The sequence below is a fragment of the Centroberyx affinis genome, unplaced genomic scaffold, assembly GCF_046629955.1.
Source record: "Centroberyx affinis isolate AG114_WGS23_722 - 3 ecotype Tasmania unplaced genomic scaffold, CSIRO-AGI_Caff_v1 ptg000199l_1, whole genome shotgun sequence".
Taxonomy (NCBI): Eukaryota; Metazoa; Chordata; class Actinopteri; order Beryciformes; family Berycidae; genus Centroberyx; species Centroberyx affinis.
Genome location: NW_027278892.1, coordinates 217950 through 245560, shown reverse-complemented (window position 1 = coordinate 245560; position 27611 = coordinate 217950). Strand labels below are relative to the sequence as shown.

The following is a 27611-nucleotide window of genomic DNA, read 5'->3' as shown; positions in this document are numbered from 1 at the left end:
GTGTGCTGACATCTTTCAAAATACTGGCAGGACAAAAAAAGCTAATTTCTCTCATTGAAGGGATAAGTAAAGGGAGGAAGAGGGAAAGAGCAGAGGGACTTATATTCTAGGGAGGGGTGTTAAAGCCCCAATATGCAATTGCTATCACGTTTTCTCATTTGTTTTGGTGTTTTTTTCCACAATATTTTTATTTAAATTTTCAACATCATGAAATACAGCCTTTTACATTCATATAATATAAAATACAACATAAAATTGCTGCATTAACACAAAACAAAACAAAAAAACCCAACAAGAATGTTCCTCCTGTTTTAACAAATGGCAATCTAAACAAAAATGGAGTATATTCATTGCAATAGATACAAAATATAGTATCTATTGCTAATAAGTATTTAAGTATTTAGAAGAAAAATAATAATAATTTTTTTAAAAAAGTCTACAAGCTCAGAAACTGCATTGTCCACAAAAATTAGTAATTCACTCGATCATCTGTTAAATCTAAGTCCTTAACATAATTAATGAAGGGCATCCATATATTCTCGGATATACACTGTTTAGCCTTTAATATGTAAGTTATCCTTTCTAATGGATGTTATCACATCCATCTTATCCATTGATTAGTGCTTGGTCTGTGAACTGTTTTCCATAACAGTGCAATACATTTTTGGGCGTTAAGCAAGCAGAGATCTGTAAATGTTTTTCTCATTTGTTTAAAGGGATTGATGTTTTTCATCCTTATTGGATCTCAGTTCTCCAGAAAATATGGACTTTAGTTATCATTTGAATGAGTGAATGCATTAGTACTCAGAAGAGAGAACCAGTCTTGTTGAGCAGCTGTGTGTGTGGGTGTACTGATAGTACTGTTTGTCATATCAGGACATGAGGAACCTGAGGTTTGCCTTGAAGCAGGAGGGTCACAGCAGACGAGATATCTTCGAGATCCTCTTCAGATATGCCTTTCCCCTCTCACATAGTCAGGTAAGCCCACTGGTCACCTCATCTGCTGTGTATTTCACTTGTATCGCAAATATGAAAATACTGAAAAATATGTTTTCTGGCCAGCAGATGGAAGTGATTTAACCCCTAATCCCGCAGTGGTATTTTTCACATTCATTATGTTGTTTTACAGAGAAACTTTAATTAAATCTGGTCACACAATATACCATTTGAAATTGTGAAAAACTCTGTGTATAGCTATCTCTATACACCATTTTGATATTCCAGTGTTATAGCAAAAATGATCCCTTCTTTTGTAACAGGGAGTGCACACTAATTTTGGACCCTGCATCCACGTCTTCCGTTGCCCTATAAACTTTAACGTTAGGTACCGTTATCACCTGTGGTATTTAAGTGACATTAGTGGAATTATTTAACCGATAACCGTGTTGTAATGCTTCAGTGCAGTGTATTGAATTGAATTGAACACACGCGCCTTGGGTCTGTACAGCATCTGTACTTGTTTTTCAGTACACCCTAGCAACAACCTAGTACTTCCTAGCAACAACGTATTACACCCCAGCAGCCACCTAGTAACACCCTACCAACCTCTGCGTATCACCTAGACATTACTATGACTACAATTACAAGTGCTACAACTACTTCTGCTGTTGCCACTGGATCTAATACTACAATGATGCTACCACCACAATTACTGCTGCTAATGCTACTTCTGCTGTTACTTCTATTGCCACTACAACTACTGCTACAACCACAACTACAACAAATACCACTACTAATTCTGTTAATATTACTGCCACTACTACTCTTACTCCTCTATTACTCCTACTACAACTACTAAAATTATTAGTGCCGTTACTACTATTTTGTATTATTGCCACTACTACTTCTACCTGTACTACTACTGCTACTACTTTTGTTACTACTACTAATACTACTACTGCTGGTACTGTACTACTACTGTCACTGCTGCTACTACTGCTGCTACTTTTACAACTACTACTACTGCTACCACTATTTCTGATACACTTCTATCTTACCATCCTTTGCAAGTACAGATGCTATGGATCTCTGCCCAAATAATAACAGACTTCTTATCAATGGAAATACGCAATACCTGCATTTCTCAGTGTCACCTAGAACATCTTACATGAAAAAAAATTATTAGTCAGTACTTAGCATGTCAGGCCCCATTTGACTTATGTCCACGGGACTTGGATAGGATTGTCTTATGAAGTAAGCCACACAACTTTGTCACATGGACTATTCACATGCATTGCATCGTATGTCCACTATCTTGGAAATTGTTAAAACACCCAAAACAAACCTGACCTGATGTGCACCAATAAAATTTGGATTCTGCTCCTTGATCTTTACAGCAGTACAAGGAGGCAAGTTCTCAAGGCAAGGGCAGCCCTACCCCTTATTAGCTACTAGATATCCATGTGTTGTTTGGTTTCAGTGTTTTGTCTAATCAGAACCACAGTTTTCCCACACACATGTTGTTGCTAAATTCAATACTTCCTGAATGCCATCCATCGGAAAGTATAGGCTGTGCTGTTAAGGTTTCAAGGATTTAACACCTCTGTCTCTTCCCCATCCCCCTCCCCCATCCCCCCCCACCACCACCACCACCACCACCACCTAGCCTCTGTTTGCCTATCTGACTCAGGAGAAGTATGAAGAGAACGGCTGGAGCGTCTACAAACCCATGGAGGAGTTCAGACGGCAGGTGAGCCAGGAGGAGGATGAAGCTGCTATGTTTTTAGATGGGTAGATTTCTCCCTCCCTTGGAACCAATGGAAAAATTACTAAATTAACAAACACGGAATTCATGATAAGCTCGACCTATTTGGCTCTATGAAAACAAATGCAAAAGCCTAATACAGCTTATTGGTTAGTTGACAAAAAAATATGACCCCAATAAACGTCATCTTTGAAAGGCCATAATGCCAATTGGACCATCAAAGTCTGCCATACTGGATTTTTGTCTAATTTTCATTATTTGAAAAACGGTGTTTCCGTAAGGCTTTTTCAGTTTTTGATCAATTAACACCAAAGTTGATACACATGCAGAAGGGACCTAAATACACTAATGATAAGCGGGTCCATTCAGATAAACAATATGGCTGCCATTAATGAACCTCACAGAGGACATGGCCTAATAAGTAAATGGACATTCATCCACCCTTTTTCCAATCATCACCAAACTTGATAAGGAACTGAGCCGTGCTTTCAAAAGTTTAATATTGGCCAGTAGGGGGCACCACAAAGGCCAATCTCATATTGTGATTGATGGAATTTCACAAAATGTGGTGCACATGCTTTAGAGCCAAGTATTCCTCAAAATGTGGAGTTAGTTTGGTTGTAATTGACACATGGGTGTGGCCTATGTGCATTTGTTGTGGCCTATCAAATAAAGGCTGATAACTCAAGGTGTGTTTGCACAGTCACCATGAAACTTGGTGTACATATGAGGCATACATGTCATTTAGGGCTTGAACCCCAGAATCGGCACACTGTTGTATTGAGCATCAATCTCATTGGAAAACTGTAATGATACAAAGTGTCAGTACGTGCTGAGGTGTTACCAAATATATCCATGCGCAATATGGAGTAGATATGCTGGACGTTCTATCAGTAGCTGATGATTGTCATTGGCTTCTCCAGGGCTTGCCTAATGACAAGTGGCGTATCACGTTCATCAATAAGGGCTATGAGTTGTGCGACACCTACCCCACTATGTTGGCTGTGCCCTTCAAAGCCACAGAGGAGGACCTCAGGAGAGTTGCCACCTTCAGGTCAAGAGGACGCATACCGGTGAGTGACCCTACACTCCTCAAGAGTATAAGATGAATTTAATATCAATCGATGAGTATGACCCAAAGAACAGACGGTCAGTTTTTGATTAGTGGTCTTCATTGGTGGCCATGCTAAATCATGTTAAAATGGCAATAGCAAAAAAGACAGTATGTAGCACTAGTAGTTACTTGGTCTGGTGTGCTTGCCTTAGAAACAGTCCTTGTAATTGATTGATTATTGATCAGTTCTAGGTATCAGATCTAGGTAGGCTGTTTCTGTGTTAAGTCTTTTGAGATATGCATGTGATAAAGGGCTATATAAATAATTGAACTTTGCAAGAAATACACTGTTGAAATCATACTATGTCTACTATATCGCACTTCCTCCTTTGCTGATCATTGTACTGTGAAAAGGCATCGGTATCCGAAATTCAGTTTTGACTCATCTGCCAAGAGCTGGTAAACTCAAATAATTTACCTGCCAAAAATATTTTTTACTAGCCAAAATAATTGATACACATTTTTTCTTAGAAATATGTCAAGTTAGGTTTTTTTTATTTTTTTTTTTATGCTACCGCTTTGTGTAGAGCCAACAGGCAGCCAATCAGGAGTCTGTTTGATACAGAATCATTGTTTTGCTTTGATATGATTGGCTCATTTTAAGAGAGCATATCCCGTGGTCACCAGGGACAAAGTTTGAGAACAGGCAAACACTGTATATAATCGAGGCATTCAAATGTTATTTTAGAAAGGTTACTGGCCAGTGTGGTTGTTGACCCTTATTGATTTATTGACTAAAGACAAATTTTACTGGCGTTTGATCCTTGGCGTACAGGCATAAGGGAGGAAGTTGTAACTTGAACGACTACCATCCTATTTCCAAATTGTGCTGCCTAGCCAAAATACTGGAGTCCTTAACTCACAACTTCAAAACTCTCTCAGTTGTTTGTCCATTTTAAATGAAATGCAGTCTGGTTTCAGAGCTGGCCACAGTACCATCTCTGCCTGCTCACTCGTTGTAAATGATATAGTGTCATCTCTTGATAATAAGCAACACTATGCAGTTCTTTTTGTTGACCTGTTGTAAAGCATGGTCCCAAAGTGGCACGAAGGGCCCTGGACCTCTCCACCAGAATACAGCGTGCCATGAAAAGGGCAGGGACTTCAGCAACCAGACAACAGCTGAAAAAGTTCATCTGGAAGGAGAGGAGGAGAGAGAAGAGACAAGAGCAGGCAGCACAACGCCACCAGAAAATCACGCAGCAGCATAAGACTCAGTGAATAACATTGTATAACCATATTAGGCTATGCTTCCGCTTGCTTTACTAAGAAACAGGGCCGCTTAACGGGAGCCAATTTGACAGGATGTGATAAGAGCATGTGGTTAGAACAGCTAAAAAAAACTGCATATATATATATATATATATACCCAGCCAGCTTGCAGCAGCTTGCAATGAAGGTCTTCTGAGGGCTGAGAGAGACAATTCAGAGGTATTAAACTGTACCTATCCTCTCAAAGGGAAACTGTCACTCACAAAAGCACAACCTAAGATTGGAAAATCCAGTGTTTTTCTAAATAAAGGAAGGGTGTTGTATTACTCGTGTTTTTTTTAAAATAAAACTTGAGAAAGACAACTCTGAGACTCATCTATCCCTTCTCTGGAATCAGGATCTGAAACAAGGTAGGCCTATTGACACTTTCACTAGTCTAACGTCTGCTCTCGCCAGGGAGACCTGTATAACTTGGTTGGTTACTTAAAGTAGAGGTAATAGCAGTAGGCCAGGAATAAAGGTTCTAGAAGAAACTACTAACCTTCTCCCTTGGGGGAAATCAGGGAATATCCCTTCCCAGCCTCATGACCTAAGGGGTCATTAGTGAAACCATGAGTCAGCCTAGGTTGTCAAGAGTGGCAGACCTACTTGTTTTGTTCTAACTCCACTATTAGCTCCAGATCTGAGAATAAAACAGTTTCAGAACATATGAGACAGAGTGGTTTAGAACTCGTTGCGGGGAGAATGAAGGCATATTGGTCTGTCCATTCATCCTTGAAAGCTCGATTTTCTGCATCTACTTTGGTCTCTCCACTGAGCGATTACCGTATGAGCTGAAATAGCTGCACCCGTGGAAAAAAACGCTCCGTCAATCTTATTAATTTTCATTAATTGATCAGAAATGGGTCGCGGTCCACACAGAACCGTCACTGGGTCCAGATCTGGCCCGGAGTCCGCCAGTTAGTGATGCCTGCCCTAGGGTGAAGTAAGAAACTACACTGTCAAAAGCATTTGATACAGTTGATCATGTGTGGTTATTAGATAGACTCTCCTCTATTGGGCTGGATTACAATGCCTGCAATTGATTCAGGAATTACCTCTCGGACAGATCTCAGTGTGTCAAGGCTGGTATTATTAAATCAGATTCCCAAGGTATAACTAAAGTTGTTCCGCAAGGGTCAATACTTGGACCTGTATTGTTTTAAATTTTCATTAATGCAATTGCTCCCACACTTAAATTGTTATTTCCACCTTTATGCAGATGACACAGTGCTGTATTGTAGTGCAGACCCTACAAAATTTACAGCTTGCATTCAGTTCCTTACAGGCCATACTTATAGATCTCAGGTAGGTATTGAATACAGGTAAAACTAAATACATGCTATTTTCCAAGACCAAGAAGCTAGACATAGTAAATGTACAGCTGTATACTCTTGATGGCACATTGATTGAAAGCGTACCACATTATTACCACATTACCACATTCCAAATACCTTGGAATTTGGATTGATGATAAATTGTCTTTCAAAACTCACACTGATAGAAGACCAATTTGTGCTTTTTGTACAGAAACAAATCATGTTTTTCTTTAGATAGCAGAAAAAAAGGCAACATTTCTCCCAATTTTAGACTATGGTGATGTAATTTATATGCCTGCTTCATCAACAACCTTAAAACAATTAGATCCCATTTCCCATGCCGCCCTTCGTTTCATTACTGGTGATAGATTTAGGACACATCATTGCACACACTATCAAAAAGTGGGCTGGCCATCTCTTTCTTTGAGGCGAGAGCATCACTGCATATTATTTGTTTACAAGGCTCTTGCAGAAAGCAGCAGCTTTTTTGCACCGTATAAATGGAATAAACTCCAAGACATTTATCGGCACACAGGATATGATGTTAATATCCCTTGTGCCATAATCCAAGGTGAGCACTCCTATAGAGGCCCAATCCAGAGTTTAACAGAATGATGTACTACCATACCAACAGGTTGAAGCTGGTCTCGCTCATGCCAGTTGGACAGTTCAAATCCTTAGTTGAGGACTTCTTTATTATTGAGTGTTCTTGTTTTACCTGCCTGTGGTTATCATTACTTTTAATAATGTTTTCTTATTACTATTAGCCTAACTGTTTTATTATTAACATGAGACATGTAAAAAAAAATAATTATTATTTTGTAGCATTAGGATATATTTTCTGCAGTTAGGTATGTTTGTGTGTTAATGAGAGAGAGGTTAGGTGTGTGTGCATGTGGGTGTTTATCTGTTGTCCACCTTCGCTTTATTGTACTGTATTATTGCTACTCTGTAAGTAGGGCACATTTGTAAAAGAGGGCTTGCTCTCAATTTGTTTTCCCTGTGTAAATAAAGGTTACTAACTAATAATTTCAGACCCTGGCTACTGTGATAGTGAAGGTGTGTGGATGTTCATTTTCCTTGAAAGAACCTGCTGATAATTTAAACAGTTTCACTATCAGAGTTTTAAATACCATTATGTGCTACCTGGTAGTGCCTTCATATCTATTATATTAGAACAGAGGGGCCATAAATTATATAATCTAACATTATTTCAGTAATTCCACCTCTTTCTCACTGCCCTCATCCATCCTCAGGTACTGATCGATCTCCCTCTCCCTCCCTCTCTCTCTCTCTCTCTCTCTCTCTCTCTCTCTCTCTCTCTCTCTCTCTGCCTCAGGTGCTATCGTGGATCCACAGGGAGAACCAGGCAGTGATTGCCCGCTGCAGCCAGCCGCTAGTTGGTATGTCCGGGAAACGCAACAAGGACGACGAGCGCTACCTGGACCTGGTCAGGGAGGCTAACGGCACCGCCAAGCTCACCATCTTCGATGCCCGGCCCAACGTCAATGCTGTGGCCAACAAGGTCAGGAGGAGAGGAATTACTCTTGGGGTCAAAGGTTGAGTATGACAGACACATGAGGGCAGAGTAGGGGACTCGGGTCACATGACATGGTGTGCAGTAGGACAAAGGGGAATGACTGTCTCCTAGGGGTGTGTATCTCTCCCTCTGAGAGGTAAGGGTAGGTAAATGGTAGCTGCTAGGTAAATTCTAAGCAGCAAACGATTCGATGCGATTCAATTCAGCCCAGTTTCGATGCGATACGATATGAATACGATACGATGTGATTCAATATCATGGAAAAGGTTCCATTTTAATTCTACAACTTCCTTGACACTGGTTGCAGTAAGAAATCCAGTAGGCAGGCCTAAATCAACAGAATCCAGTTACAGTAGAGAGAAAGATTTACATTTAAATGGTTCCTTTAAATGACCTGATAACATCCTACTGAATCTAATTTGTTGCTGATAGTAAACAAGTACAGATCCTGTCCAGGCCCATGGCGCATGTTGAATTCCACCCTTCTATCAGTAGTAGTATTTGGACTACCAGTATTAGTACCAGTAGAAGTAGCAATAGTAGTGGTAGTAGCAGCAGCAGCAGTAGGACTTCTAAGTTGCTGTAGTAATGTTAGTTGTGGTAGTAGTACTTGTTCTTGTTGTTGTTTACGATTTACGGTTCAGAAGTTATAGACCAAAACGTGAAGTTGCTTGTTATAGCGCCACCATGAGGCCGATTGATGTGGGTTTTGATGCCTTAGTAGCGGCTTCTCGCCTTTCTCTGCAGACACTGTCGGCAGAGCTCCCCCTGGTGTCCTATTCACAACACTGTTGATTCTGCCTGTACTGTAGTATCGTGTTTATGACACCAGGGGGAGCCCCACATACATTGTACCCTTAATATTGAAGGCTTGTATTCAATCATTTCTTATAGTCACTGCCAGCTAATTATTCTAATTAGTGTGCTTGCTGTAGGCAAAGCACATTATTACAGTCTTTTTTCTGGCAGACATTTTTTTTGGCACCTTTCTTCGTCTACAGTTATTACGTTACATAGACATATCATACATCAAAATGTGCGTTCTACGTTGGGTGAGTGCGAGAGATCTGTCTCGAGGTTTTGAAGATATTAACTCTAAATCTAAGCTGATACTTATATCAGATCTGGCAACCCTTAATGGCAGCACAAGGAAGGATGTGTAGTTTGTGACAGTGACGATCCGGTTTTTCCACCACTGATGTTTATCTCCACACCGGGACAGCAGCACTTTCATTTTGTCCCACGGTTTGTCCAATAATTATTTTCCAGAGCAGAGTGACCGGTATCATGCATTGTATTAAACTGAAGCGTGAAAAGTGAAATCTATACATTTATGTCATATCGCCGTTTTACCGATGCAGCACTGACGCCGCGGCTATGGCTCGTCTGCTGCGGGGGATTCAGGGAGAGAGAGAGTTAGAAGACTGGACTGTAACTTTGGAACACTTCCAACACTTCCACGAGATCAAATATGGATGTATGGACTTTTCTTCTTCATGAGCAGAGTCAGCAGAGTTAGGCGGAATGGTACACAGAGCCTGTGTCCCTCCATCCCTGCCACATGAGGGCAGGGAGGTATCGGCCCAGTGTTCTCCTGTGTGGATAGAGCACTGTCCGTGGTGCTGAAGCCCATCTGAGCCATTCTGGGCTGAGACTCCACAGTTTACAAAGCATTAAAAGAAAAAAGAAAGTAAAAGTCCCCCCAAGTTTAAGTATGTGCGTTTATTACCAATAAATCTTCCTTACAGGTGTGTCAATAATAATAATAATTTTCCTAGTTTTTGAGTCCAAATAGCAATTAAAACATTCTCAATGGCCTGTCAACACAATAACACTGACACTGCAGTTAAACATGTCATTAAATAGCTGCGATTAAACAATTATCACAACATTTCAGTATAATAGTCTAATAATGGACTCAGATGCATTTGATTTGATTCCTTTTTTAGCATTGCTCACACACTTCCTTGTTTATTTTGCTGGCTGCCGGTCTTCTGCCATGTTGAAGTCATATTAGAAGAAGCAGAAGAACGGGCTTTCGTTGCCATCTTTTGTATTTGTGATTTTGAAATCAAACAGACAAACTGCAGCAGATGTGTCTTGCGTTTTGTGAGAGTGATTGATTGTATTAGTGTGAATATACACTGCCCGTCAAAAGGTTTGGGGACGCCTTGCTTTTGAAAATGTTTAATAAAAGCATGTTTTCTTTGTCGGTTTGCAATAAGTTAACCCCATTAAAGACTAACTAGGTTTAGTTTGAGAAAAAAAAAATCATACATGCAAATATTTTTGATGATAACACTAAAACAATTAAACTATACGTCCAAAAAAACTCCTTAGCAGCTGTAATTGCTGCGCAGACTTTCTTCATGTGAACAGTCAGTTTTTTCCTGGTGTTCCTTAGAGACTTACATATCTTTATTGTCCACTCAAGTGGAAATTTGTCTTTGGCTTCACAGACTTTTGGCTTCACAGACATATATACACTTAAAAAAAAACACACAAAAAGACACTCTGCCATGCCTCTGCAGGACTTCCCAGAGGTTTGTGGTGCTGGTTGGTAGGCAAAACCTTCTCTTCATACCAAAGAAGACACTTTGATGAACATGAAGCTGAGTGTTGACTAGATATTTCCAAAGTATTAGCTGTTTTATTTTATTTTTTCAACTTCTTCATTGAAAAATAACAAGAGAAAATCAAATAGCACTTTGAAAATTTAGCAAAGGGAAGGTGTCCCCAAACGTTTGACAGGCACTATAAATGATCCAGTTCTGGCAGGACACTCTGTCATGCTATGCTGTGTCAGCTGACTGCTGCAACACCTGCCGCATCTCACTGCACTGATCTGGCAGTCTGTGTAAAGGCCTTCACACTCACATCCAGACTGTACACTGATGCGTCATTTGCAAGAAGGGTGCACCGACTGCTGCACCCACTCCACTGATATCGTAATATCATGATATGGCATAAGTGTCTTTTCCTGGTTTTAAAGGCTGCATTACAGTAAAGTGATGTCATTTTCTGAACTTACCAGACTGTTCTAGCTGTTCTGTTATTTGCCTTTACCCACTTAGTCATTATATCCACATTACTGATGATTATTTATCAAAAATCTCATTGTGTAAATATTTTGTGAAAGCACCAATAGTCATCCCTATAATATTGTCGCAATATCGATATCGAGGTATTTGGTCAAAAATATTGTGATATTTGATTTTGTCCATATCGCCCAGCCCTATGCTTACTCCTGGTTCTGCTGCGTTCTCGTGTTCAAAATGTGTCGCTTTGAGCCAGATGAAGAATCTTGGAGGCAGCACCATCCGCCTATATCCAGATCTTGGAGACTTTAACTTCGAGCTGACAGACGTTCACGTGTCCAGCTTTGCCTTCCCTGGACCCCTGTAGGCTCTTGCTAGTTGTCTCCTTGGTTGTTTTCTGGTGTCTGAAGAAGTTCCCAGAGGTAGAGTACAGACCAACAAGCCAGAGCTGGACACAACAGCAGCCTAGGTGTTGTGAAGTGTGCTCACTGCTCAAGCATGTGTCCGCTCAAAATGACTCATATCTTTGTCCAGAGGAACATATTGTTGGAGAGAAAAGCTCTTTGCGTTTAATAACAGTTTGTGTTTAATATTTACTATTGTTACTATTAGTATTATTATTCCTGCCTCTACTATTTCCCCTTGGTTATTCTCGTCATAAGTATGGGTATCCATGTGGGGTTTAATTTGAATTTTGTCATGTTTATGTGTATGCATGTTCGCTATTATCCCTGCCATGTCATGTGTATCCATATGGGTATGTCTCTATGTGGGCATATCAGTGCAAATGTATGTGTGGTTATGCTTGTGTGTGTGTGTATACATTCTTAAATGCTTTTATTTTGTTGTTAAGTGTGCAGAGACCCCTTGGGGTGATGTTGCACTATAAATAAAATAAAAACTGAAACTGATGATGGGACTACAGCACTACTCAGATGTGTAAGAAACTGTTACTGGTTTAGAATAGAATAGCCAAGGTTTGATGCCGCCTGACCTTGGACCTTTATCATCTTTGCAATCCCCAGGCCACGGGAGGAGGCTATGAGGGTGACGAGTACCAGAATGCAGAGCTGGTCTTCCTGGATATCCACAACATCCATGTTATGAGGGAATCCCTGAAGAAGCTCAAAGACATTGTCTACCCCAATGTGGAGGAATCCCATTGGCTTTCCAGCCTAGAGTCTACACACTGGCTAGAACATATTAAGGTGAGGAAGTAGAGTTGTTTTCCGATACCGATACCAGTATTGGAAATGCCTCCGATAAGCCTAAAATGCTGGAGCGGGTATTGGGTATCGAGTCTATGCACCAATCCGATATCACGTAATTTATTAGCCCTGAAAAAAAATCAACTTTAAAGTAGTTTCACCCAAATAAAACGGCCATTTTCACGGAAATCTATACTTATATACTAAATTTATACTGTTACTGTACTATTTAAAATTTTAAATGTCTTTTATTTTACTAAATTGTGGCTGCACTTTAACAGTTTTTTAAAGGAATTGTTATTTATTCCTAGATTTGCTTATTTATGTTCTTTTTCAGTTATGACTTACTGTCAAACTAGATAATAAAGTTCTATGGCATTCATTCTCTGTATGTATTTGTTCATGTTTTACAAAGGGTTTAACCTGAGCCAGGCCAGCCAACAATGATAGCAATCATATCACATCCAATATATATATATATTTTTTAACGCACTGGTATCGGATCGGTACTCGGTATTTGGCCGATACGCAAGTTCAGGTATCGGAATCGGTATCGGGAAGGAAAAAATGGTATCGGGACATCTCTGTAAGGAAGTGTGTGTGCATGTCTGTATGTTGTAAATTAATCTAAGTGTACAGTATCATATTTATTTCATGTGTCATGCCTCTATGAGCTCTCATTTGAGTTATTTATTTATGCCCTCAGGATTCAGGACATAAATAATGCAAAAGCAGTTGTTTGCGCATACTTATCTTTCTAGTGACAAATCTGCTATGTGAAAAAGAATCTGTCTCATTCTAAATGCAATATAACCCCAGCACCTCCTCTACATTATGTCATTGTGTGTGTGTGTGTGTGTGTGTGTGTGTGTGTGTAGCTGGTGTTGTCAGGAGCCATCCAGGTCGCAGACAAAGTGTCCAGTGGGAACTCGGTGGTGGTTCACTGTAGTGACGGCTGGGACCGGACCGCCCAGCTCACCTCTCTGGCCATGCTGATGCTGGACAGCCACTACCGCACGCTCAGAGGATTCCAGGTCAGTAGCGGGACAGACAAGACTACATCAAATCATGTATTTTGATGAGTTAAAGGAATAGTTCACCCAGAAATGAAAATCCTGTCCTCATCTCCTCCCCCTCATGCCAGTTGAAACACAGGTGAAGTTTGTCCATATAACACACAGGGAGGCTGCAGCACAACTCCATAGCAGCCTTCTCCAAAACAACTGAAGTCAGTGGGGACCAGTTCTTCAGAGTTCCAGAAAGACCTACAGTATATTTACACCATCATTTAGTGCAAATCTTAACTACAGCTGATTGATTTGCGACAAATAATGGTGTATAGGTCTTTCTATTCACAGTGTGATTGTTTGGCTGTTTTTGTTTTGGAGCTCTAAAGAACAGGTCCCCATTGACTTCAGTTGTTTTGGAGAAGGCTGCTACCAAGTTGTGCTGCAGCCTCCCTGTGTGTTATATGGACTAACAAATTTCACCTGAGTTTCTATTCCTTTAACATATCTAGCTAGCAAGCGCTAATTAGGTAGCATTAAAGCCCCTACGTGTAGAATATTAAATTCAATATTTCATTCTCAAATGAATTTTGATAGCATAGTATAATGGTACACATCTGGTACACACATTCTATGTGTTTACTCTGTGAGTCCTGGGATAGGATTTGGTGTGAAACGTCCATGACTGACTGACGGCACAAAGGAGGGGCCTCAACCAAAACAGACTCTACTTCTTTGTAGCATGAAAGTGTAGGGCTGGGCGATAATTCAATATTATCGTTTATAGTCTTTCAGTGGAATCATATCGTGATGATATGAAGATATTTTGATATCTTGACACATTTCTGCTGTCTGAACTGATGATGACAAGCAAATTTTACTTAAAAACTCTGATTTGAATATTTCTGTTTTGTTTGACATCACCCTTAACATCACCATTCGGTTCAATGAGATGAACATTAATTTGATTATTTAACGTGATTTTGCATACATGAACCATATCGTGATATATATTGATATCGAGAAAAATCCTTATGATTATCATGATATTGATTTCAACCATATCGCCCAGCCCTAAGAGAAGGTGTCACTTATTACTAATGTAGGATATCTGGTTTTAGAATGAAACTATTCAGCTGTCCTGGACAAGTGGACAGAAAGAAGGAATAGAAATACTTTGATGTATTAATCTAAAAATGTTTGTGTCTTTGTCTGTTTAGGTGCTGCTTGAAAAGGAGTGGATCAGCTTTGGACACAAGTTCGCCTCAGTAAGGAAATAAAATATTAACAGCTGAGTTTGTGCCTTTGTGACTTGCAATTCCTGATTTAACTCGGCTTTGTGTGCTTGGATATGAATTCATGTTACATATTGTCAAATATAAAGAAGTATTGTATCGTGACAATGGTTTAGTTTGATATTTTCACATAAAAAAAACGCCTTGTTGGATTGATAAAAAAAATAGTTCAGCTCCCTGTGACTCATATTTGACTGTGTGTGTTTGTGTGTGTACGTGTATGTGTGTGTGTGTGTGTGTGTGTGTGTGTGCACGTGTGTAGAGGATAGGTCACGGTGACAAGAACCATGCAGATCAGGACAGATCGCCCATCTTCGTTCAGTTCATCGACTGTGTATGGCAGATGACCAAGCAGGTATGTTTAGGCCTTTCACACATCTGAAACATTATGAAACAAATCTCAGTATTATTTGTGTGAGCAGTAATAGCTGTACAAAAATTGGAATTCCCTTAGTCTGACAATTATCCAAAATACTACACTCTGGCCCACTCTGGCCCTCTCTGGCCCTCTCTGGCCCTCTCTGGCCCTCTCTGGCCCTCTCTGGCCCTCTCTGGCCCTCTCTGGCCCTCTCTGGCCCTCTCTGGCCCTCTCTGACCCGCTCTGGCCCTCTCTGGCCCACTCTGACCCTCTCTGGCCCTCTCTGACCCTCTCTGACCCTCTCTGGCCCTCTCTGACCCTCTCTGGCCCTCTCTGACCCTCTCTGGCCCTCTCTGGCCCTCTCTGGCCCTCCATATGCTTGAGCTAAGAGTGCAGAGAGTTTTCATCTCATTCACTAAGAAATTCATGCAAATCATGTGTCACAAACAAGCCCTCAAAAAGAGCATAGTGCAAGCAAATAGTCCTTTTTTCTTTTCTTTTTTTTTTTTTAACTTTGTTTATTGGGTTTTCAACGTAATCAGTATTTATACAATAATTGCACTTGTAAGTTATTTAGTAGGAATATAGCAAATAGTCGTCTTGATCACCACCTGCTTCAGCTTTAAGACTAATCGACTAAGGTAATAAATACAGTATTCTCTGATCTGAGATTCTAGGATGGAAAACCCGCTCCTCTCCAGCAATGATAGCAGCCATTTTAAATTCTTCCAAATTCTTTGTCAAAGTATTGACGTCATCTTATATCTAATATATGCATGACCATGAGACTCACAAAAATGTATGTTTTGACCAGCATATAAGGCAGCTTTCCACTTATTTTACATGGTTAATGAATAGCTTGGCTTTCTGGATTGGTCATTTTGGTGATATAGGCAAGGCAAGGCAGCTTTATTTGTATAACACATTTCATACACTGAGGCAATTCAAAGTGCTTTACAGGGTAATAAAAAATACAGTAAAGGTAAAAAAATGTACAATTAAAAAGTGCAAAAGAGATCCACAAGATAAAAGACTTAAAAAGTAAACTAGTCCAGTTCAAATCAGGTGAAATCGAAAGATAAAAGAAAAGACAGTGCAAGAGGATTAGAAAAGTGAAAAGTCACATTTAAAAGAAAAATAAAAAAGATATAAATAAATAAATATTACAGTGCAGATGAGTCTTGCCCTAGATTTCTTAAAAAGCCCATACAGCACACTCTTGACTCTGCAAACGTTTTTGCTGAATCTGGGCCTATGTGTGCTTTAAGTTAAACAATCTGAGATGTGCAATGACATTTTGTTTTCCATTTAGAAATACTGGCACTAGTGAGAGCAATGGGGGGGAAACAGGGTCATCACAACTGAAAGCAGAATGGAGCCATGACACTTTTGGTCTGTGCTTCTTGGAAAACTCTGAGTACAACATCAGAATAAGCTTCATCAGTCACCAACATCGCAAGCAACTAATAGTAATAGTAACTAAATCCTGATCATACATATGATACTTCAAATTTTTACATAGGATATATTTCACTCCAAGGAAACTCGATGACATTGGTGGTGGCATCCTGCTCAGACTCTTACCCGTACACAATGCTTATACACTGAATGTTTTTCGATATACTACTACCCAAATAGGTAGATTACATGGTGACATGCGGCAAACTATCGATATATGGACCTCTGTGGCAGAGAAAGTGAAATGTATGTTACGAATACATATGTAGTTCAAGTTTGTTTATTTGTATAGAGCCCTTTATCACAAGCATGTCTCGAAGGACTTCACAGAGAATGAGATCTAACTGATCAATAATCAACCATAGAACAGAATGACACACAAAAACGGATATTAGCAAGTCATAACAGCATACCTATTCTAAATATCCTAACCCACCTGGCACCACCAGTTAGGGCATACAAGGAAAAAATCCCAAGAAAAAAAAAATATCTAAACTCGGCTTCCAGTTTATGTTACTACCAGTTATGTTACTTGATTGATATTTAGGGATATTGTGTTTGTATGTATTATTATTATACATACTTATTATATTTGTATGTATTATTATTAGGGGTCCAAAGTGCCTTAAAGACACGGCAACAGAAACAGCCTGTTCTTGCTAAGGCTCAGAGAGATGCTGCTGGAACATGAAAGTGTAAAATGGATTGAGAGTGTTTTTGGTTCATGACACCACACACACACACACACATGCTTTTGAATGGACCTCAAGACACAAAATAAAACCCTGGACAGTGGAGAATATGGACCTTTAACTCTACTCTCCTCTCATTTCAGTTTCCCACAGCGTTTGAGTTTAATGAGCGCCTCCTGCTGACCATTCTGGATCATCTCTACAGCTGCCGCTTCGGAACCTTCCTCTACAACTGTGAGAGCGCACGAGAACAGCATGTAAGACACACACACACACACACACACACACACACACACACACACACACACACACACACACTGCTGCTCAGTCAACCTTCCGTACAACTACATGCATCTCTCTCTCACCTCCTTGGAAGACATTTTAACATCCACAACACTTCTGCTTACTTGGTGACTTTGTGGCTAGATTTAGATTTTCAGAGCCCCTTGGTGGCTTTACTTCTCAAAAACAAGTTTCAGTACGTTCATTTTTATTGAACACAATTATCTTGTTTTGTTTATTTTTCCATAAACAACTCAAGTTGTACCATGAGGAACATTATCTGTATGTTTCTTTCTCTGTTTCCCTCCTTTGGAGCAGAGAGTCTTGGTCCAGCCCGTGTTACCGACCTCTTAAGTCGTTCATACCATATGAGGAAGTGTTCTGGTCTCCTCCTTATACCTACCTCCTAGATCAGTGGTTCTCAACGTGGGGTCCGGGGACCACAAGGGGGTCCTTGACGGGGGTTGCAGGGGGTCCCCAGCAAATTCATGAATTGTTAAACTTCAGCGTTACTTCATTTACAAGAAGTTAGCACAATTAGAGAATGTAGAAGAATGACTGTTTTGATCATAGTTTTTCTGTTATCTCTCTACCTACAATACAGACAGTCATGAAATTCTGGACAAAATCAAATCTAACAATACAAATATTCTCAAATTTGGGTTCGAGAGACAACATCTCATCAAATGGGGGTCCGAGGCCCTAATGTGGACTAAATTAGGGGTCCTTGATATGAAAAAGGTTGAGAATCACTGCTCTAGATACCAGTGTTTCACCTGTGAGACTAATATTAGTTTGCCTGGGACCCTTCTCATCTTTTGGTCCCAACCTAGTGTGTCAGATCCATAACAGGGACTCTCTCTCTCTCTGTTTCCCATATCTTTCTTTCTTTAACACACTTTCATTCTCTCTCCGACTCACACCTTCACCCTTCCCGTCCCGTAGGAGGTGAGGTCGAAGACCGTGTCGCTATGGTCTTTGGTCAACGGTGCCAGTGAGGTCTATCTAAATCCATTCTACACCCCGGAGTCCGGCCGGGTCCTCTACCCCGTCGCCAGTATGCGGCACCTAGAACTCTGGGTGACTTACTACATCCGCTGGAACCCACGCATACGACAACAGGTAGGACTGTGTGTGTGTGTGTGTGTGTGTGTGTGTGTGTGTGTGTGTGTGCGTGTGTGTGCGTGTGTGTGTGCATTAGAAGATGATTGAGTACTTTGTCCTCCTAATAATCAAATGGTGCCAACCAGATATTTCACACACACTCTAAGCAACTATATCTACAAATGTGTATGTGTGTGTGTATATATATAATACGAATTTAAGTTTTGTGTGTGTGTGTGTAAATATATATGTGTGTGTGTGTGTGTACATATATATATACATATATACAGTACTGTGCAAAAGTCTTAGGCCAGACCTATTCACCTGGAGTCAGCGGCGTGCATAACAAGTGCAGCATTATATATTGATATGCAAATTATCGTATGACATCATCAGTGTCACTATCGAAGCTGAAGAAAAGAAAAGATGATGCTGAGAAATATGTGTAAATAAAGAAAATGAAATTAAGCACTTGGCCTAATTACTTAAAGAATGCCTATTTATTTTCTTTTTTAATCTATGATCAGGCTACTTTTGCAATGTAGGGAAATAAAAGTTTTGAAAACGTGGTGGCGTGTTGTGTCAAGTGTACATACATAATGAAATGAAATGTCCGGCAATGTGGCCCCCTGGACAGTATAGTTGAATAGCCCTGTCTTAGGCACAGGTAAAAGAAAAAGAAAAGTAAAGCGAAGATGCTTTCAAAAATAATTAAATGAAAAAGTTTCTAAATATCAAAAAATGTACTATAAAGAGCAGTCTACTGACACACTAATGCAGAGAAAAAAATGAATAAACATCTAAGACACAATTTTTATAAAAACTCTTGGGTGCCTAAGACTTTTGCACAGTACTGTATATATAATATGTATGTATATATATATTGGTATATAACAAGTTAGGTCCACTTTTTTTTGTTTTGTCTCTCTATAAAAGTTTTCCTAAACGTCATTATGCCGAAGCCACTGATGATCAGAACCACATGGAGACTGATTTTGGTGCTTTATATAAATCTGCTGTAATCAGCCTCTGTGAGTCTAGTGGACCTTCAAACCAGTTTAATGAACCATGATGGATGATAACCTCGACCCTGTACCGTTTTCATCAGCTATAGATGCTGTAATCTTCCCGTATTGTTTTTCTTCATATTCTAATATTCCTTTTATTTGTTATATATTGCATATACAGCACTGTGCAGATGTCTGAGGCACCCTAGATTTTTTTTATATAAAATTTTGTCTTAGATGTTTATTTTGTTTTATACATTACTGTGTCAGTAGGCTGTTTTTAATAGTATTCTTTTTTATATATATCTATTTAGAAACTTTTCATTTTATTTTTTTGGAAAGCATCTTCACTTTATGGATATATGGATGATATATTTTAGAATTTTCACTTATTTCATACTGCACATATTTCACATTCTTTTTGTCTCTAAGTTCTTTTACTACTCTTGAAGCTGTAGTCCAGACCTTCTCATTTCATTCATACATTTCTACTATGATGTTCTGTGTGTGTTTATATAACCCTTCCTTATTATATTCTTTTTTCCTTTGCTGTATCCTATTACTATTTAATGCTCCACAGATGCATTTTCTCCACTGGTATCTATAAAGTGATCTTACTTTATTGATGATTGATTATTGGTCCCGTGGGGAAATTAGGTCATTGCAATAGCAACTAATCTGTCTAATTTTATTTTATTTAACGTTTGTTTTACCAGAAACTCAAAAACAAATTCTTATTTATTCTTGGCCTGGTAAAAGGTTGGTCTCTTAGGGGATAAGGGGGGGGATAAAATAAAACAGACAATTAATTAATTCATGAATTAATTAATAGCATACAGCAAAGAAAAATATAATCTAAATAAGAATAGACCAGTATATTACCAGATGTACCAAGGGTTGTACAGACAGTAAAATTGACAAAAGTGTGTGTGTGTGTGTGTGTGTGTGTGTGTGTGTGTGTGTGTGTGTGTGTGTGTGTGTGTGTGTGTGTGTGTGTGTGTGTGTGTGTGTGTGTGTGTGTGTGTGTGTGTGTGTGTGTGTGTGTGTGTGTGTGTGTGTGTGTGTGTGTGTGTGTAGCAGCAGAGTCCGGTGGAGCAGCGCTACAAGGAGCTGCTCGCTCTCAGAGACGAATACCTGAAGAAGCTGGAGGAGCTGCAGCTCTCTGACTCCGCCCCTTCCTCCCACCTGGCCCATAGCTCCGCCCCCAACGCCTCCTCGCCCGCCTCCTCCGCCCCCTCGCAGCAATACACACACCTACATACTCCCTTCTGAGCGTTGGCAAAACACACACACACACAAGAAAACATATTTTCCACACACACACACACACTTCTTCACTTGCACTTCTGTCCTCTTCACTCTGATTTCTCTCTCTCTCTCACTCACACACACACACACACACACACACACACACACATACAGTCACAGGAAAACTGTATTTGTTTTGTACAGTCGTAATTGTGGATAATAAGGAATAATAATAGTGAAATTTGATAACAATGAGGTAGCTCGTAAAAACCACGGTTATGATGATGATGATGATTATGCAATATATCACAGTACAGCCTTGTCACATGACTTTTCTATACACACATCCTCTTTATACAGTGAAGCCTTAAAACACACTCAGTGGCTTTCAGTCTAATACTGATCAAGGTGTGATAGAAGCCCCACAGGTTACACTTCTTTCGGCTTGCTGCACTGCTGCTGCAGAGTTGAAGGGGGGTGGGGGGGTGGGGAGGGTGGGGTGGGGGGGGCTCCTACAATGGCTGCCACTGAACAACTGCAGAAGACTTCAGATGTGTGTATATAGTGTCTCAGAGTTGGAAGCATTGATGTCGGGTCAGATTGAACGAGGCGGGCGAGGCTGGAGCCATCGATCGCGGAAGTTTCCTGGCAAAGCTCCAATATTTTCCAGCACTTCCTAAAATAAGCCAATGCTGCCAGGTAGCAAATGTAATAATTCTAGCTAATAAGCAGAGTTTGGTTAATATTACTTGGTAACATAATTTAGCCCGGCTAGGTATAACCTGAATAAATACAGCCTTGAAATAGTTTGGTATCCCTCCATATTTCAGCTGCTGTAGATACAAGAGGGGATATAGAGCGGTGCCGGTCGGTGATCCTGGATCAGTGCCTCTACTTGGAAGTTCTTGATCGATACAGACCCAGGACAGAGAACCCCACTCAGTTCCATGATAGCCTTAGCAGGCCAAGATGCTTATAAAAAAAAGCACATGGTTTGAGGGAGGAGGAGGAGGAGGAGGAGGGAGCAGAAATAGACTTTCCCTAGTTATCTCTCACCTCCCCCTAAATACATTTCTGTAAATCACCCACTTTTTTCTGACTAGTGGTGCTGTCATGGAGCTGGTCTCTACAGAACAGTGTGCAGAGTTAAAGCAATATTCCACTTATAATCAGGATATGTATGTTGAATCTGTTCACAAACTTGTTAAATTAAGTTTTCAGGCTATTTTCATGGCCTCATTCAAATACTACAAAGGCTATAAACTTGTCCCAGCTGGTTTTCATGGCGGCCAAATAACCCCCATGTTAAAACTAAGATGCATTTCTATTGTTGGTTTATACTAAAATTAGTATTTAAAAATGAAAGTAGATCCGGTCTCCCGAACAGGAACCATCTCTCCTAAATGGTATCCCTCCGCTGTGTTCTCTTCTATCGATAAAAAATGATATTTGGCGAAATTGTGTTCTACAACGTTGAAAATTTAAAATCACAGTAGTGGGATCTGCTGTTGAATATTGAACGTGTTAAATGTGAGTTTTCAGGCTATTTTCGTGGCCTCATTCAAATGAATAGGATGTAAAAAATTGGAACGTTACAAACTCGTCCAGCTGCATCCGGTCTTGGTGATTATGGTTTTAATGGCGGTCAAGTGCCGAATAACATACTGTGGAGTTATTTTAGTGCCAGCACAAATTGAATCTGAATTTAATAGTTTTGAATTTGAAACGTTCAAACTGAATATTGTATGCTAAATTTGAAATTGTATTTCACAGATTGAAATCGAATCTAATGGTTTGAAATTGGAGGTTGGATTGAATCGGAGGTCTTCTATTCTAGTCTAGAGTCCCCGGATGAAAACTGAATTCCGAACTGAATTTGGAACTCCACCGAAATTGAAATAATACTCACAAGTTGAAAGCAATACGAGTTAAATTCAATTTCAAACCATTAGATTCAATTTCAATCTGTGAAATACAATTTCAAATTTAGCATACAATATTCAGTTTGAACATTTCAAATTCAAAACTATTAAATTCAGATTCAGTTTGTGCTGGCACTAAAATAACTCCATAAATAACCCCCATGTTAAAGCTAAGTGGGATATTGCTTTAAACTCACAGCATCACACGGACAACAATGTCTGTGTTCAGCTCAAAGGTCACGTTATGTGTTGGAAACAGGGAAACAAATTTTGTTCTATCATGACAGTAACGGAATTTAAGGATTTGGGGAATTGGCCTAACCCAAGTCCAAAAGCCCCCGTTAAAATGTTGTTTTTTTGGAGAAAGATTTACACAAACCCAGCCAGGATACGGCCTTGTGGCCAGGAGGCTGGTAAAATGTCTATTACCAATTTATGTATTCATTCAGTCTCTGTGGGGATGTTTCTTACAAAAAGAGGTTTAGCTCTTTACCACCATTACTGTATATGTTCACTCTGTCCAGTAATCCAGTAATGTCTGGTAGTTCCCAATCCCTGGCACTTGATCCTGATCTAGAGCACATAAAGCAGTATTTGGGCTTTGGCTGAGTGCTGGACTACTTCCAGATCAGTATCGGAGTCTAATGCTTTCTGTGTTGCCAGTGCAGCGTGATCTGTCCAAACTTTTTTTTTTTTTTGGAAAAGATTTCAAATCCCACCGGGTCTGTTATTAGGGCAGTGCTAGTTCGTTGGTTAGGGTTAGACAAAACAGAGTAACAGTATTTCAAACAGATGCAAATGTCTGAAAGTCTCAGGTGCATTTGGTTTGGGCCTGTTCACCCTCACTTTAACACAATAACATTTTCAAGAAGAGCTACAGACGCGGTCATGGTAGAGGTCCACCTTTAGTACTGTCACTGCAGCGGTGCTACACCGTTGCTCCAAAGGGAATCCTTCAGAAAGACTTCATCATGGACCTAATAATAACATGGATCTCTACATTTGGCTTCCACTGTAGATAAAGTCCTCCTGGCACCTTATTTTGTAAACTGCTCTAATGCCTTGTTCACAATTGAATATTACATTATAATACGTCCGGAGTCCATTCATTCCTAGTGAAGACAATTCGGAGTGGCGGATACATTCCAACTTTTTCCTCGTGTCCAGTACGTCTGGAATCTGTTAACTTGACTGCGAGTTGTATTCTCGACTGGATTTGTGACCTGTTTTTTTCTTCTTTTTTTAAAGATTTTTGCCTTTATTAGACAGTTCCAAGTCCAGAGAGACAGGAAAGACTGGGAGAGAAGGGGGGGGGGGGGGGGACATGCTATACAATAAATTATCTTTCAGTAGAAAACATGTAATCCATGTTTCATTTTAAATTATGAAAAGAATCTCTGCTTTTGGTGACAATAATGTTATGTCACCTGTGTATGATAGGCTATTACTTTGCTTTAACAAATAATATAAGCTCCCTCCAAAATGTATTTTTTTATATTGTGCGCACAACATCAACAGCTGTCACGGCAATTATTGTAAGATGGAGTCCGCACACTAGAGATTGCTCCGTATTGCATGTGCAACAGTTTTCTGACTAGATGATGTGACAGTTTCAATTGTGAATGAGGCATAATAAGTATCTTTCCTAGGTGTGTGTCAGGGTCCAGTTTTGTGCCTTGATCCTTCTGAGAATCATCTTCACCGCTTCAGAGGGACGTTTTCTACCCAAAGAGTTCATCTGTCTGTCCTGATTCATGTTTGAGATTGACCGCTTTGTGGTTCAGGGCTGAACGGGAGGAATGCCACGTATGTTCTGGTTTGGAAGGATGCCACGCCGTCGCGTTAGGTCTTGGCGCCAAGGGTGACTCGGAAGTGGATAGGTGGGTATAGACAGCTGTAGATGTTAGTGGGTATGACGGTGGGCAGTTTACCGGTCTACCATCCCCTCTGTTAAATTGGGAAAAAAAAACAGCTCGTGATGTTCAGAACTGAGATGGGGAGGTCGTCCTTGGCTGGCACTATGGAGGAATATTAGGACTTGTCTTGGGCTAAGTCTGTTTCTGTCTGTGGGCGGCACCTATAGGTGGGTGAATAGGGACGGATTAGAGGGTGAAGCCTGATTCCTGTGTCAATCAGCAAGAGGTGCACTGACACAGTTCAGTCCACCAAATAGTAATATAGTTTCGACTGGGTTTTCACCACCTTGTCGGGTTAGCGAATCACCCCTTTTAGTCTCGGACTGTTAGCTGTCGGCTATAAATTCAACACGTCAACAAAAGCACGAAGTAGGTCATTTGAATTTTAAAATGTAGTTGACAGATCATCTCTTTTGGCAACAAAATGCAGAGAGAAACGGCCCTTGTTCATGGTGCTGCCCCAGAATGCAGCACTTTTTGAAAAAAAAACAAAAAAAAAACGTTTGGCCTCAGCAAGGAAGTTTTTAAGTCAAGAAAACGGAGACAAAAAAGAAATGACAGCAACACAAAATACTTTGAGAGTTGGTAGGGTGGTGGTGCTTTTAGGGAAACACAGAAGAAAATCTATTTTGTTTATTTTTTACTTTGTACAAGTAACACAATGATGTAATTACCTCAATCAAAGCCTATTTTACTGTCTAAAGTTCTATTGTTGTAAAATATAATTATTTTATTTAGTGTAAAATTTGACAGTTTTATAAAAAGGAAATTAACGAGAAAAAGTTTTTGTTGGTTTGAATTGTTGGTATAATTTGTGGATTTCTGCTATATTGGTTAAAATTTGGTTATCTTTGTTTTCTTTTTGAGGGCATTTTTTTTTATTTTGCTTTCTAACTCAAGAGGAGAAGACAGAAGCTTATAGACACCATTCACTTCTCACGAACCTCAGTCTGTGATCCCGGGCCGCTGGTGGATCTTCAACTTTTTAGATTCACTTCGGCTCTGTGGTGATGATTCTGAGAACTGTTGTGTCATTTTTATTTTATTGACTCTCTTACCTTAATGTAGGTAAACTTTGTTTGAAGGGATTCTTTTTTTCTTTGTGTTGGAATAGAGTTTACGTTTTTTCACGAATACACGTGAAATGTGTTTCTGTACATTTTTTGGCATAACAATGACATTTGCCAGAAAGTGAAATCAAAATACTTTTCAAATGTATTTCTTTCAATCATGTTATATCCTCTCCACGGTTTGTTGGATGGCTCCTGTTATGTAAATAATACTGATTAAATTAATTTAAGGACTTCTCACTTAGCTTTTTGCCTATGTTGTTTCTTGTCCATTATTTTGAGGTTTTGAGGGTTTGACATGCTTTTCAGGGTGATTCTCTCTTTCTACATCATTGCATCGTAATATGACTAAAGATTGGACTCTTATATATACAAAAATTGTTATAAATGACTGCCGTAAAAGATATGTCATAAAAAAAAGAAAAATGTCCATTCAGCACTCTTGGATTATGGAAAAGATGGAAAAAAAAAAGATCACACAGACACAGAAACAGAATTCTACTTTTCACAATTGCTACCAACCTTTGATAAATCAAAAAACAAATTGGCAGCCAGACCCACTGAGCAATTTTAGGTTGATTAGCCATTTAAAACGTGTCCAGACCCGTCTAGGGTAAATTTAGGTTAAATGGGGTTGAAAAGTGAAAATTTAGTAGACGTCTGTGTCTTAGCTTGGACGCTGTTTCCGTGTCATTTTAAATTACGTCTAATCAATAGCGAAGATATGATTGAAACCTTTCACTTTTCAATCCGACTTAACCAGGTTTAATATAGGGATTGTATATAAATATGTTTAACAAATGTATTTTCAACGCTTAAGTTTGAATGTGTAAACATGGAATAATGGTCAAGTTTGCACACAGTGTTAGGTTCAGTTCTGTTTTCTTTCTTTTTTTTTTACTTAGAAAATGGAAAAATAGTGAGGACATAGCATTCATATTCTAACAAAATAGCTGAAGGGAAAATGAAAAAAAAAAAAAACAATCATAAAAATACAAGCACAGAATGTAAAAACTTCCACAGAAAAACAATTATTTTTTACTTAAAACATGAAAGTGAGAGCATACCTCGTTGACATTGAGGGTTCACAGTTTATGACAGGCGGGCTCCGGGCCAGATCCGGACCCAGTGACGGTTCTGTGCGGACCGCGACCCATTTCTGATCAATAAATGAGAATTAATAAGATTAATGTAGTGTTTTTTGTTTTCCACGGGCGCAGCTATTTCAGCTCATACGGTAATCGCTCAGTGGTGCTCGGAGGTCACAGACCAATCACATGTGTCTACTTCACTGAACTCAGCCAATCAAAACGGTTGTTTACGGTGCATGGAGAGATCACTAGGGATCGCTAGAGAGAGATCACAGCATTTGTTGCTCCAAAATATGAAAAGTAGATGCAGAAAATCGACCCAGTATGCTTTCATTCTCCCCCCGCAACGAATTCTAAACCAGTCTGTCTCATATGTTCTGAGACTGTGGCAGTAATAATAAAAAGTGTAGAGCTGCAACGATTAATCGATTAATCGATTAGTTGTCAACCATTAAATTAATCGCTAACTATTTTGATAATCGATTAATCGGTTTGAGTCATTTTTTAAGAAAAATAAGTCAAAATTCTCTGATTCCAGCTTCTTAAATGTGAATATTTTCTGGTTTCTTTCCTCCTCTATGACAGTAAACTGAATATCTTTGGGTTGTGGACAAAACAAGACATTTGAGGACGTCATCTTGGGCTTTGGGAAACACTGATCCACATTTTTCACCATTTTCTGACATTTTATAGACCAAACAACTAATCGATTAATCGAGAAAATAATAGAACAGATTAATCGACAATGAAAATAATCGTTAGTTGCAACCCTAAAAAAGTGGTAATGTGAAGCGCCATTATGAAACAAAGCACCGGCCTTTTGGGCAAGCCACAGCAGTCCGAAGTGAGGGCAAGCAAAATAACTGAACTGAGAGCCCAGTATGACCGGTCCCACCCGAATCCTCCTCTCCCCGTTCATTTACGGCCCAGCAACGCACAAACAAATGTTCCCTGAAAGTACATAAAAAAAAAAACCATAAGAAGCCA

The 27611-nt window shown here is 39.6% G+C and overlaps 1 protein-coding gene across 3 annotated transcripts in view; it reads left to right on the top strand.

The window, feature by feature from the left end:
* Positions 1–20669, top strand: part of mtm1 (myotubularin 1) — a 29622-nt gene extending 8953 nt beyond the window's left edge. For 2 of the 3 annotated variants that reach the window (XM_071538782.1, XM_071538802.1), the window contains 11 exons: positions 877–978; positions 2606–2689; positions 3628–3777; positions 7728–7913; positions 11992–12174; positions 13053–13208; positions 14402–14449; positions 14739–14831; positions 17128–17241; positions 18212–18388; positions 20455–20669. In XM_071538782.1, the coding sequence (XP_071394883.1) occupies positions 877–978; positions 2606–2689; positions 3628–3777; positions 7728–7913; positions 11992–12174; positions 13053–13208; positions 14402–14449; positions 14739–14831; positions 17128–17241; positions 18212–18388; positions 20455–20649 (1488 nt within the window). In that variant the 3' untranslated portion in view covers positions 20650–20669. The remainder of the gene's footprint in view (positions 1–876; positions 979–2605; positions 2690–3627; positions 3778–7727; positions 7914–11991; positions 12175–13052; positions 13209–14401; positions 14450–14738; positions 14832–17127; positions 17242–18211; positions 18389–20454) is intronic. The other variant, XM_071538793.1, reaches the window with a different exon arrangement.
* Positions 20670–27611: the final 6942 nt, after the last annotated feature.